Source organism: Sinocyclocheilus anshuiensis, unplaced genomic scaffold (assembly GCF_001515605.1).
Source record: "Sinocyclocheilus anshuiensis isolate Anshui unplaced genomic scaffold, SAMN03320099.WGS_v1.1 scaffold1629, whole genome shotgun sequence".
Lineage (NCBI taxonomy): Eukaryota > Metazoa > Chordata > Actinopteri > Cypriniformes > Cyprinidae > Sinocyclocheilus > Sinocyclocheilus anshuiensis.
The window spans coordinates 86,061-99,698 of record NW_015540936.1 but is presented as its reverse complement, the minus strand read 5'-3'; the positions used below and the strand labels follow the sequence as shown (position 1 = coordinate 99,698).

Sequence of the window (13,638 nt, the reverse complement as noted above, 5' to 3'; positions counted from 1 at the left end):
GTGTGTGTGTGTGTGTGTGTGTGTGTGTCTGTGTGTGTGTGTGTGTGTGTGTGTGAATCTGTGTGTGTGTGTGTGTGTGTGAGAGTGAATCTCTGTGTGAGTGTGTGTGAGTGTGAGTGAGTCTCACCCGTGTCCTGAGTCGGTGTGTGAATCTCTGTGTGTGTGTGTGTGTGTGTGAGTCTCACCCGTCTCTGTGTAGTGTGAGTGAATCTCTGTGTGTGTGTGTGTGTGTGTGTGTGTGTGAGTCTCACCCGTGTCCTGAGTCGGTGTGTGTGACACCTGTCCCTGTGTGAATGCGTTGAGCACCGCTACACTCCCGTCTGCTAGCGTGGGCGCTGATGCGTACATGAGCGTGTGTGGGCTGGGATACATCATGTGACCCGTCATGGAGGTGGCCACAGAGGAGGTGACGATGGCTGGCAGACTGACTGCAGCTGAGACACAGAGAAGCGTCACTGACAGCAGGAGGCAGTATTACTTCATCAGCTTTACACAAAATAAGAAGGAACATTTTTCACCTTATATATATGTATCTGCTTTAATGCACTTATCAAAATAATTAAATCAATAAAATGAGAAAAGTTTTGGTTTTCAAAATGTTTATTTTTTTTTTTATTTAATTAAATTTTTTTAACACAATATCTGTCATTTTCTGTGGTTGTTTGGATGCAGTAAAAGCAGAAAACATCAGGCTCATGTTTAGATTTTCTTCCGTCTCTGGCTGTAATTCAGAATTAATCATCAAATAATGTCATGCATGTGAAACGGGCTGAGAATGGGTCAAAGAGTTGTAATCTGGCTCAGATTCAGACAGGAATCATGTGTTTGTGGTGTTTTTCTGATGATTAACGTAGAATACAAGACTTCTTCACCACACTAATGCTTGTCGAAAGCAAAGATGAAACTAAATGCATCATGTTTTGTAAGAAAGTGTGATATGAAAGAGCAAAGACACTATTTTTGCAATCAGTAGCCCAAAATTAGAAAGAAACAAGTATTGGATTTCATTCAGCAAATATAATGCAGGGCAGTGATATAGCTGGCAAAAAACAAAAAAGAAAACGCTAAAAACATTTTGTAGCCAAGGAAACGTCGTTTTCATTTAGTTTAACTTAAAGTAAAAGTAAAAAAAAAAAAAAAGATGCACAACAAAATTAAAAAAACTTTAAAGAAAAAAATAATATATAGATTAAAACTTTAATTAGAAATTGTAAAATATATATGTATTTGTATTATATAGTTTTATATATAACTTTGTGTGTGTATATATATATATATAGTAACTTTTAGTAACTCTGTTGTGCATTTTTTGACATTTTAATTTATTTTTTAAATATGTGTGTGTGCGTGTATATTTATTATGTCTATATAAATACACACACATGCATGTATATATTTCAGAAAAATAGGTTATGTTTATTTAATAATTATATTTATTTATAATATAAATGATATGAATATAAATATACATGTAAATACATGTATATATATTCAAAATATATACTGTATGTGTGTGTATTTATGTATACATAATAAATATACACAGAACACACACATATATTATGCAAACAAAAACTTTTATTTTGTATGCGATTAATCATTTGACAGCACCTATATATATATATATATATACACATATAACTATTTTTTTTTTAAATTGACAAAAAATGCACAACAAAGTTACTAAAATTTGACCTAAGCAGACAATAAAATGAAAACTAAAACTTCAAAATTAATAAACCTATATAGACATTTAAAAGAAATTAATAAATAAAAATGACAAAAATGCACAACAACATTACTAAAACTTTAACTAAAACAGAAAATAAAATAAAAACAAATAAAAAAATATATATAAAACTATACAGACATTAAAAAAATGCACAACAAAATGACAAACTTTAACTAAAGCAGAAAATATATAAATGAAAGTATATGCAGTATGTGAGTGTGTGCTGTACCTGTGGAGGCTGTGCTGCTGTGAGAGAGCTCTGGACTGCTGGCGCTGGTGCTGATGCAGCTCGACTGACCACTGGACTGGACCTGGATGCTCTGGAGCTGCTGCGGCATCGCTCCACACACACACACACACAGACACACAGACACACACACACACACACTTCCTGTGAGCTCAACCTGATCATCAGTGCCAGTGAATACGATACTGATCAAAGCGGATGTATGAGCGAACACACAGCAGCGTGATGAGCTTCATTACACCAGACACTAAAACACTCCAGAATATCCCAACTACGAGCTTCAGCAGAGATTCAGCGATCCTCTAGTTATTCTTTACATTCACATCTGTGGATCAAACCTAGAATACTGCATTAAACATTCACAAATAAAGCACCGTTTCCATCTCATGTGCTCAAAACAGTGCTGTTACTAGAACTTAAACCACTTCCTTAAAATAAAATACATTTTAACTAAAGTAAATAAAATATACAATTTCAAACTTGTTTTATTCCAGCTAGTTTCCAAGGCAACATCTCGTTTTCATTTAGTTTAACTTGATGCACTAAAATAACTCAAACTGAAACTGAAACTAAAATGCAGACATATTTAAAAAAAAGCTTGTAAAAATGACAACAAAAAAGAAAAACTAAAAAAAAAATCACAAAAATTCAAATGAAAACAGAAAATATAAAATTATAACAATTCCAAATATCAATAAAAGCTGTATAATAGTATCTCAATTATAGTAAAATTACACTGCTTCTTAATAAATTACTTAATGATTTGAACACAAATATTTTACAACATGGTTTGCATCAGTATTATTTTAGTATCGAGTTACTATTATAGATTTTGTTAATATTTTGAATTTCATTTTAATTTTAAAGTTTTACTTATTTTGTCATTTTTATTAGTTTTTGTTTTTTAAAAATAAGTTTTTATTCATTTTTATCTCAGTTTTAATTATTTTAATACTTAATGAAGTAGTTTTTTGCTGTTCATCAGGAATTTATTCAGTAAAAATGTGTTCTCCATCAGAGCTAATGCATGTTTTCTTATCAAATAAAAAATTATGTTTTTAATGCACATTGTAATATTTCATGTGCATTTTGCATATCAGTGTTGTTTATGCAATATGCCAAAATTTGCATGAAAATATGTGGCTGGAAATGTGAGATCACACACAAACCTCTGATCTCCACAGATCAGCAGAGAACAACAGACACCTTCAGTCTGTAAAAAGCTGAACAGCACTGAATAAAGCAGGATAGTGGATAACTATGATAACAGGAGGACTGTGAGGTGGTCTGATGGTGAACACTGAGCAGTGTGTACTAGTGAGGGTGTGCTGGAGACGCACCGGTGAGCGAGACGGTGGCCGGCAGACGAAACACAGCCTGCTGACCCTGAGACGGCTGAGACGCGCCGGACGATGACGCTGTGATGCTCTGACCGAGAGGAATCGCAGGAGTCCCGGGAGCAAACGGAGAGCCTGGACACACACAGCAGCAGAAACAAAGCATGCTGGGGTTTCATTATGCAGCATTATGCAGGCCAGACACCTTCAACATTTCTCACATTATATCACAGTTTATTCGCTGTAGTTTAGAAAATGGTAATAAAATGAGAAGAACTCGGAGTTAAACTGCGTCAGAACAAATTCATCTTGATAATGTCAGATAACTTTGATAGAAAGTTATGTAATGAATTCGGTTGAATAGCTGTCAGCTGTTAAATTTAAGAACACAATTAGATAAAACCAATTTAGCTCAACTAATTACCAAGCAGTGCTTCATTCTGTTCAGTCTGTGGTGTAAAAAGATGCATTAGCAATTAAAGAAAAACACTTAAGAAACACATGCTCAGCTCAAAGTGTCTGAATAATTTTTTGTCCCAAATTTTACTGGTAGTCCACTGCATGAAGTATGTTTGGGTGTAATATGTCACAGTTTACTTTATTTTGCTCTCCTCACTTACATTTATGAACTATAGAATCCTGCACCCACTAGTAATAAAAAATATTAAAAATTATATCTGGTGTCTGAATAATTTTGGTTTGACTGTATGCTCAATGTTTTTGTTTTAAAGAAATTAATACTTTTATTCATCAAGGATGCTTTAAATTGATCAAAAGTGACAGTAAAAACATTTATAATGTTACAAAAGATTTATATTTCAAATAAATGCTATTATTTTGAACTTTCTATTCATCTGTGAATCCTGAAAAATAAAATGCATCACGGTTTCCACAAAAATATTGTGCAGCACAACTGTTTTCAACATTGATAATAATCAGAAATGTTTCTTGAGCAGCAAATCAGCATATTAGAATGATTTCTGAAGATCATGTGACTCTGAAGACTGGAGTAATGATGCTGAAAATACAGCTGCGCATCACAGAAATAAATTACAGTTTAACAGATATTCACATAGAAAACAGCTGTTTTGAATTAGAATAATATTTCCCATTTTTACTGTATTTTTGATCAAAGAAATGCAGCCTCGGTGAGCAGGAGACACTTCTTTTAGAAACATTTATTCTGAAACTCCTGGTCTGTGGGGTGTGCAGCTGTCAGGTTTAGGGTGCAGATTGTTTGGCAGCTGCTGTGCTGAGCTGAGACTGGGACAGCTGCGCGACTCTGACGCAGGAAACACAGTCAAACAGCGAGCGGCGGCTCCACCACAGCAGCCAGAAATAACCCAACGAGCCGATCAGAGGGATCCGGCTCACAGCTCACCTGCACTCTCAATATTCATCAGGCATTACAGGCAAGCTCCAGCGCTTTTGTAGATTCATGCAAATGATTCTCCTTCGCAACGACAATCAAAGCCACTAGAGATGAGCGCCGCTGCGTGACATTATACTGGATGAGGTGAACCAACACTTCACACGCACGCACGCACACACACACACACAAACACACACGCACACGCACACACACACTCTCACACACGCACGCATTGCCCTACACCAACCCTACCCCTAAACCTACCCCTCACAGGAAACTTTGTGCATTTTTACTTTCTCAAAAAAAACTCATTCTGTATGATTTATAAGCTTTTGTACCCATGGGGACCTCAATTTAGACAATCTCTCGCATTGATTACTCTGATCCAAACCATTTGGCGGCGGAGCGGAGCGCGCATAAAGTGTTGCCAGTCACGACTAACCGATTCATGATTTATTATTGAATGGCAAATTCAGAAATATTCGCTTTAGTACATTCAGCAGGCAATTATATATTAATAATATTAAAAAAAAAACACAGGGCAGCAGGCCAAATCAGTCACGGTTCTCCCAATGGCCAGTCCGCGCCTGCCCTTAACAGATGAAAGGAGAGTACGACAAAGATATCGCTTTCCTCAGCGGACATTCAAACTAAAGTTTTATTGTGAATATGAGATTGAGCTGAAGAGTGAATTCTGTATCAGATGCACGTAATCTCACTCACTCAGTCCATCTCTCTCTCGTAATACTCTACTCGATGTAATACACCGCCTGTAATACAATAAGTTTTTACTGAAGCAACTCAACGTTCCTTCGTTACTAGTTCTAAAGTGACGTTTTGGAATTAGTAATGGAGGCTTGAGCTCAGCTGTTAAACTGTCAACTTTAGATTTGATTTCGTGGTGGAAGGAAGTAGTTCTGCACAAAAGAGGGCTTTTAAAGACACTCCGTTGTTGTTTCTTATGTATTTACACACTCAAAGTGTTGTATAAACGCAATATCACACTTGTAGACGTTGTTGACTGTTGTCAACAAACAGAAGCACTGAGGTCTTCCTGCGGGTTTCCGCCAAAATAAAAGCTCCATCAACATTCATAAATGTTAGTATTGTAATTTGACTGTTCTGTAAAATACAAATAAAAAAATTTAATATAATAATAATAATAATTATTACAATAGCCATATTAATACATTTATTATAACATTCACACAGTGTTCAAATCTGTAATAGATTTGTATCTATTTGTGGGATCTGAAATATTTTCTAATGTTTTAAAAGAAGTCTCTTCTGCTCAGTGAGGCTGCATTTATTTGTACAGTAACAAATACATTCTGATTCAAGAAGGGGGTCTCAGAAATGGCCAAAAAATATTATTTTACTAACTTATTAATTTTACGTTAAATTGTGCTTTGTTGGTATAACGTCTGCTAGAATGTTAAAAAATGTTTAGTGTTAAGTAGACATATTTCTTAAAAAAAAAAGCAAGACAGTAAAGGCAAAATTTGGGTATTTAATTTATGCAATGGTGAAAAAATTATACATGGGGAAAAAAAACTTTGCGTTCGTCCTTCGGCCCAGTGTTTCATTTTGTTCGGCTTAATGCTCATATAACAAATATGCATTTTTCTGGTTATGCTGAGGAATAATGTATTTTAAATATTTTTTTTAAATATATAAATTGTAAAAAAAAATGTAAATGCTTCTTAATTTTTATAAAGTAAATTACGAATGACTGGAATCATCATGGAAAGTTCTGCAATGAATATGATTTTTTTATAGTTATACTGATATATTTTATATTTAAAAAAACTATAGAAATTGTTATTGTGAAAAATCTTTTTAAAAATCCTTATTCTTTAATTCTTATGTAGTAAATCTGAAATGTTATATGACATGGACGTTTTTATACTGAACATATATTTTTCTGGTTACGCTGAGGTCTAAAATATTTCAAAATATCTAAAATATAGAAACTGTAAATTAAATTTTTTTTTTAATTAGAATTTTTTTGTTTGCTATCCAGGAAAACACAAAAGACTGGAAAAGTCTAGGAAATTCATTGGTTAAAAAAAGGTGAGAACATTGAAGTTTGAATGTTTTGAATTTTAATTAACTGTAAATGAAATGTAATTATTAGTAACTTATTTTAATCTGTGCACACTCTTTGTTTCTGTACACCTGCAGTAACACACTCTTTTTCTCTCTATATGCACCAGACACTTTTTTTTTTTATAAACACTCCCCGTTACAAGAACTTAAGAACAAATGTTTACTTGCGAATGCACCACAAATTGCTTCTTACCTTATAATACCTCTTTTGCACAATATCATGTACAGTCATTATGTAAAGTTGTATAGTCCGTCTTAGATTACGTGCATGTGCAGTCAACTATTTATAATAAACTATAGCTAGATTACCGCTTTCAGTAAGTTAGTTATGTATAGGTTTAAAACTAGTTTCTTACGTCTAGTGTTGCATGCTTATATTTATGTTTAACTATGTAGCACCTGCGAGAATGACAAAGCTCGACTTGACTTGACTAATAAAACAGAAAACTCATTTATTACAGCAGATGAATCAGAGGCATGGGACGGATCTGAATACATTGCAGTGAACAGCAGATGAGCCCTGACCTCTGACCCCACACACACCTGACATGAAGGTGAATCCTGCGGGCAGCTGCATGACTCCTGCGCTCTTGGCTCCGCTCGCGCCGGCGGGTGGCAGGTAGTTAGTGATGGGGAAGGACGAGCTGCTGGAGGAGCTGGGGACGGTGGTGCTGGCCACGGAGAACACCGGCTTCAGAGCGTCCTGTGAAGAAGAGCATCATCATCATCATCACTGCAGCAGAGCTAACGGACACAAACCATCGCATGACCTGACACAAAGATATCATTAACATCATGCTTTTCTGAAACTATGTAAAACCATACACACCTCATATTTCTTTTCCATGCATTTAATTAGCTAATAAGTAACCATGGAATAATGTTCAGTCAAATGTTGAAATAAACCCCTTCGGGATGATAAAAGCAGTGCTATTTTATCATTTTAAGGTATTGAATTAGTTTTGATTTGTAATTTTTCAATGTAACTAAATTTTAGTTGTAGTAATTTTATGTGATTTTGTCATTTTTATTAGTAATTAGTAAGTTTATTAATATTTAATTTATTTATAATTAGCATTCATACATTTTTAGTTATTGTAATTTTAGGAATTCAACTTATTTTATTTCAGTTTAAAATATTTCTGAGTTTTGTTTACGTTTTTTAAGTTTAGATTTAACTTTTTAATCTAATATTTATATTTAATTCATTTCAATTAATGAAAATGATTTTTAATAGTTTTAGTTCATATAACAATAACAACACTGAATGACCAAATAAACCCCTTCAAGATGAGACAAAGTGTTATTTTACACTATTATAGTATTTATTAATATTTTGAATGAGCTTTTTTATATTTTCAGTTTAATTTTAATTTGAGTTAAATTTTTTAATGTAGTATTTCATCATATTTATGTAGTTTTATGTGATTTTGCCATTTTTATTAGTTTTTAATTAGCTTTATTTTATTTGAATTTTATTTTTAGTTTATATGTAAGTTTGTTTTACTATTTAATATTTATATTTTATTTCAATTTTTAAAAATTATTTTTAATAGTTTTCGTTCATATAACAGTAACAGCCCGCTGCAGTGTGTTTTCTCATAACGAGCAGCTGACTGAACATTATTCTTCACATATATATTGACTGCAGTTATAAAACCGGCCGAATCTTCAGAACTAGTTTTACAGTAAATCCTGCAGTTCAAATAAAGTTCAATGCGCTCATCTTTTATTGTGACTGTTACCATGACAACTGCTCTTAAAGGCAACAGAGCCTCCACACATCTGACACACACACACACATATTACTCATATATCATCTGCATTACTCTGGTAGAGATGTATTTCTGTTTTCATCTTACTACAGTGTCAGATACTAGATATACTAGATATTACACTACATTCACTGTGTGTGTGTGTGTGTGTGGGTTATGAGGGCCCTCGAGGAGGAAATGCGTGCACACACACACACACACACACACACACACACCTTTCCTGCAGTGTGTCGAGTGGATCTTTCACTCTGAAACTTCACCCAAGTGTGTGGTGCTGAGGAGCGAGATGTGAAATGAGACGCTGATGGAGGAATTCTTCGGACGATGTGATGTGACAATTTAAAATATCTGTTTTCTATGTGAATATCTGTTAAACTGTAATGTATTTCTGTGATGCGCAGCTGTATTTTCAGCATCATTACTCCAGTCTTCAGTGTCACATGATCTTCAGAAATCATTCTAATATGCTGATTTGCTGCTCAACAAACATTTCTGATTATTATCAATGTTGAAAACAGTTGTGCTGCACAATATTTTTGTGGAAACTGTAATACATTTTATTTTTCAGGATTCACAGATGAATAGAAAGTTCAAAAGAACAGCATTTATTTGAAATATAAATCTTTTCTAACATTATACATTTATTTACTGTCACTTTTGATCAATTTAATGTGTCCTTGATGAATAAAAGTGTTACTTTAAAAAAAATAAATCCCTTCTGAACAGTGTTCAGTCATACTGAAACACACTGTCATTTACAGGCATAAACATCTGAAGCTCAAATCAAAAGTTGAAGTTATAGATCTGCAGCTCAATTAAACCGGTTTCTTCTGTCAGAGGCAAAACCACAGCAAGACAAATGCTACCAAACCAGAGACACAGACGGATGAACACCTCGTGAAGTGCAGTGAGTGATTGAGCGATGATTCCAGAGGTTTATATGTGACTGATTGAGTAGGTCAGAGGTAGAACGGACAGCATTCAGTATCTACTGTATTAAAGCAAACGCATCCAGCTGCTGAAATGCATCCAATTCATTGTCATTGTTTTATTTTCTCTGACATTCATCAGTCATTACTGACACCGCACCGTCAAGCTCATTTATGTTATTTAACTGCACATATATCTCCACAATACAGTATTATTCATGTATTCAGTGCTTCTGTTCCTCACAGCAGAATAATGAGCCGTGGGCTTTTATTTCTGAAAATGCGCTGGTTATTGTCATCATCAGGTATGTGCAGATAATTAATAACGGTTTCTCTGTTACAGCCATTATTCTCATTCTATGTAACCTTGAGCTTCTCAAACACACAGATGAACAATTACACAAACACAACATGAACATGAAATCATTCATTCTGAGTTTAGAAACACAAACATCAATACATGAGACGTGACGTGATTTGACAAACAGTCATACACTCACACACACACACACACACACACACACACTCACACTCACACACTCACACACTCACACACTCACACACTCACACACTCACTCACATTGTGGATTGGGCAAGGCTAAAAGGGCGGAACGAAAGTCTCAAAATTCAAATGAATCATATAGAATCGACTCAGAAGAGTTGTGAATGAATGCACGCGTGTCACCTGATCCACAAATGCACGTTTTAATCGCTACATGCACAAATCATGATACTTTAATACAAACTGTAACATTTGTATTCACAAATATGTCTCTATTTGAACAAAATGCTGCACATTAATGTAATTCTTATCTCTGCAGACACCGGTTGAAAAGCATTTGTTTCAGTGTAGTGACGCACATTTGCACATTTTTCAAATCGTGCACTCGTTAATGAATTGCACTGGGCCTTGTTCATTGGTAGTTGTGTGTGTGGGGGACGTGAAATGCTGTAAACTGCGAAAATGAAATCTCAAAATCCAAATAAACCGAACAAGATCGACTCGAACTAGACGTCAATTAATGCACGCGTGTCACCTGATCCACATATGCACGGATTCCTTTTTGCACGAGCAATTTATGATATATTAATGCAGAACAGAACGTTTTTATTCGCAAACATGTCTGTATTTGTACAAATCGCTGCACAATCATTTAATCCCGAATTCTACAGACTCAAATTGAAAGGCATTTGTTTGTGGTTAGTAAGATACATGTATAAAATGTATGCAGTACATGGATAATTGTGCATGCATCTATTAATCATTTTGAGTCTAATATCATTCCATATTCTAGGGAACAAATTAATGAAACATGGACAGTGGCCACAAATTAATAAGTGGTAGGAACGAATTATATAAATCTGTCCTGCTCGTGTCACGCAGCCCTGTCTAAGCACAGATCCCGATATGAAACATTTATCTGGGGAAATTATAATTAAACATGACATTACATTTCAGTACAAAAGAACTTTGTATTGTTTCTGTTTAAATGTACTTTTAAAGTTTGGATCACATTAAAAGCTTAATTTGTACTTTAGTGTATTATTTTAGGCAAAGATCCAGCCCCATCGCACGTGTTTTGCGCACGCAGCCCAAAATTAAACAGCTTAATCGACCATCGATCGTCGATTAATCGCTGACATCCCTAAACCAAACCAGCCAGATACGAGGAGAATCATAAAATTACAAACTTCAATTTGAACCAAAAAAATATTTGAAAATCAGACAAAAAGACAAGACTGTCAATTTAACAACTTTAACAAGGAAAAGAACTACTATTTATTTAAAGTTGTTGATTATATCGATAGACACAATATCGATATAATATGTTTTATGTTTATTACAAAATAACGACATAACGTCATTTGCAAAAACCGATATATTGGCCGATATTTGGCATTTTTTTAATTATAGGCATCAGACAGTTATTTTTTCTGTTTGGCCGATATGTCGGAAGCAGGACTTTTATTATCTTTGGAAGCCCGCTTCCTCCACTGAATAAAACATAAAAATAAAAAAGGTAATTGCAACTTTTTCATCTCACAATTCTGACTTTTTTTCTCAGAACTGCGTGATATAAACAAAGTCAGAATTGTGAGATTATAAACTCACAATTCCAAGAAATAAAGTCACAATTCTGAGAAAAAAAGTCAGAATTGCGGAAAAAAAAACAACAACTAAGAATTGAGACATAAATTCGAAATTGTGAGAAAAAAGTCAGAATTGAGATAAAAAGTCCTTTTTTAGGCTTCCATAGATATATCACTGTATTTTAACCATCAAAAAATCAATTATGAGAGTAAATAGTGCTGACACTGATGTTGAGTGTGTGCGTATATATACTGTGCTGGCCAAAATGATTACAACACTAGTGTTTCCAGCAGCTGAAAATGGTTTGAAGTCAGTTATTTCTATCTTTTGCTGTAGTGTGTCAGGAGGAAATATCTGTTAATTGTAATAATGCAGTGAGATATATGTTAGTGCTGCACACAGAGATCTGATCTGATCATCATCAGTCTGTCTGGAGTCACATGAAGAAACAGAACAAACTGAGACAGACTCAATCCAGAAGAACTGTGTGTGTGCGAGTGTGTGTGTGTGTGTGTGTGTGTGTGTGTGTGTGTGTGTTTGTTGTGCTGCTCTCGCTCTAATCTCTGTGTGTCTGTGTCACTCTCTGTCTCTCTGCCAGCCGTGTGGAATTCACAGCTCCATTTGGGATGCCTAAAAAAGGCAAGGCAGCCCAAGTCAGAGAGCTGTAGCCAATCACAGCTGCTCGGCCCTCCCGCTGCTGACGCATCGCTCAACACACACCTCCAGCACACGCTGCTCAACACACACCTCCAGCACACGCGTGTAGCGTGTCCGTCAGGAGAAGAAGAGTGTGCTGATAAACTCAGTGCAAACACACAGAAACACAACACATTCACACTGATGCATGGACACATGCTTTTCTCTGAAGAGCCTCACACTGCATTGAAGGTAAACATGTTATCATCTCATGCATTCCCTGGGAATCGAACCTATGACCTTGGTGTTGCAAGCGGCATGCTTTAGTAAATACACAAGATGTGTTTATATTGCATTGTCCTGCTGCTTAGAATGAACACACAGTATCTGATTCATTCACAAATGACTCTTTTGAATCAATCAGTTAAAACGATTCTAAAATCAAACTCAAACTGTTCGAATCACTCTGACTGAATCGGTCCAAGCAGCTCTGGACTCCAAATGAATCTTTAGGAATCAGTGATTCGTGCTGGTTCGTCTCTCACGCTGAGGATCTGTTGAATCACACAGACGCTCAGTTCAGCGGCGGCGTCTGATAAAGCTGCATATCTCAGTAAATTAACTTTCCATTATCTCAGCGACACTCTCTCGACACACCAGCAGCGCTTCTTAACTGGAGAATGAGAGCACAGGCCGCAAGAGAACAGAATGTGAAAGAAAGCTTTGGGGCACTAATTGTGATTTAAAATCTGCAATTTAAAACTAAAAATTCAGGTTAGCAGTGCTTGTTTGTAGGGCTGGAGAATTTGGCCAAAATTTTGCGATTTCAATATGGCTATATTAATAATAATTATTATTATTATTTATTCAAATTTAAATATAATCTTATATTTTTATTTTATATAATAATACTACTACTTCTACTAATAATAATAATATTCTGCTGTAGTATTAAAAAGTGCATATACAATGGGGACCATTTGCACCAATAAAACAATCATATTATGTTCATTCCTACCCACATTAAACTTTAGCCTAAACACTGTTATAATTATGAGGGGGTCCTTGGAAAATCCTCTCCCCGGTAAGGGGTCCCTGGCTCCAAAAAGTTTGAAAACCCCTGGCATGCAGTACTACCAGGTCTATACAGCTCATGCTCATATTAATGCATCTCCATTTTTTAAGGATGTTGTTTATCATAGTAAAGTAAAACCAGGAGAAAGCGCAGATTGGGAAGATGTTTTCTGGCTGTCACAGTGATGAATGAGTCGAGGGATCGCGTTTAGAGATGTTTTACATCGTAGGCAGACTAATTAGACTTTATTCTGTGTGTAATCACAATGCAAAACACTTCTGGAAACTGCAGACTTCTGCTGGTGAAACACACTCACACACACACACACACACAC

The 13,638-nt window shown here is 35.2% G+C and overlaps 1 protein-coding gene across 1 annotated transcript in view; it reads right to left on the bottom strand.

Moving 5' to 3' along the window:
• LOC107689574 (serum response factor-like) overlaps window positions 1-13,638 on the bottom strand; it is a 30,244-nt gene that overhangs the window by 1,627 nt on the left and 14,979 nt on the right. The window contains exons 4-7 of the mRNA XM_016487595.1: window positions 7,341-7,500; window positions 3,320-3,451; window positions 1,962-2,078; window positions 252-434 (exon numbers count right to left, since the gene is read on the bottom strand). Of these exons, the coding sequence (XP_016343081.1) occupies window positions 252-434; window positions 1,962-2,078; window positions 3,320-3,451; window positions 7,341-7,500 (592 nt within the window). The remainder of the gene's footprint in view (window positions 1-251; window positions 435-1,961; window positions 2,079-3,319; window positions 3,452-7,340; window positions 7,501-13,638) is intronic.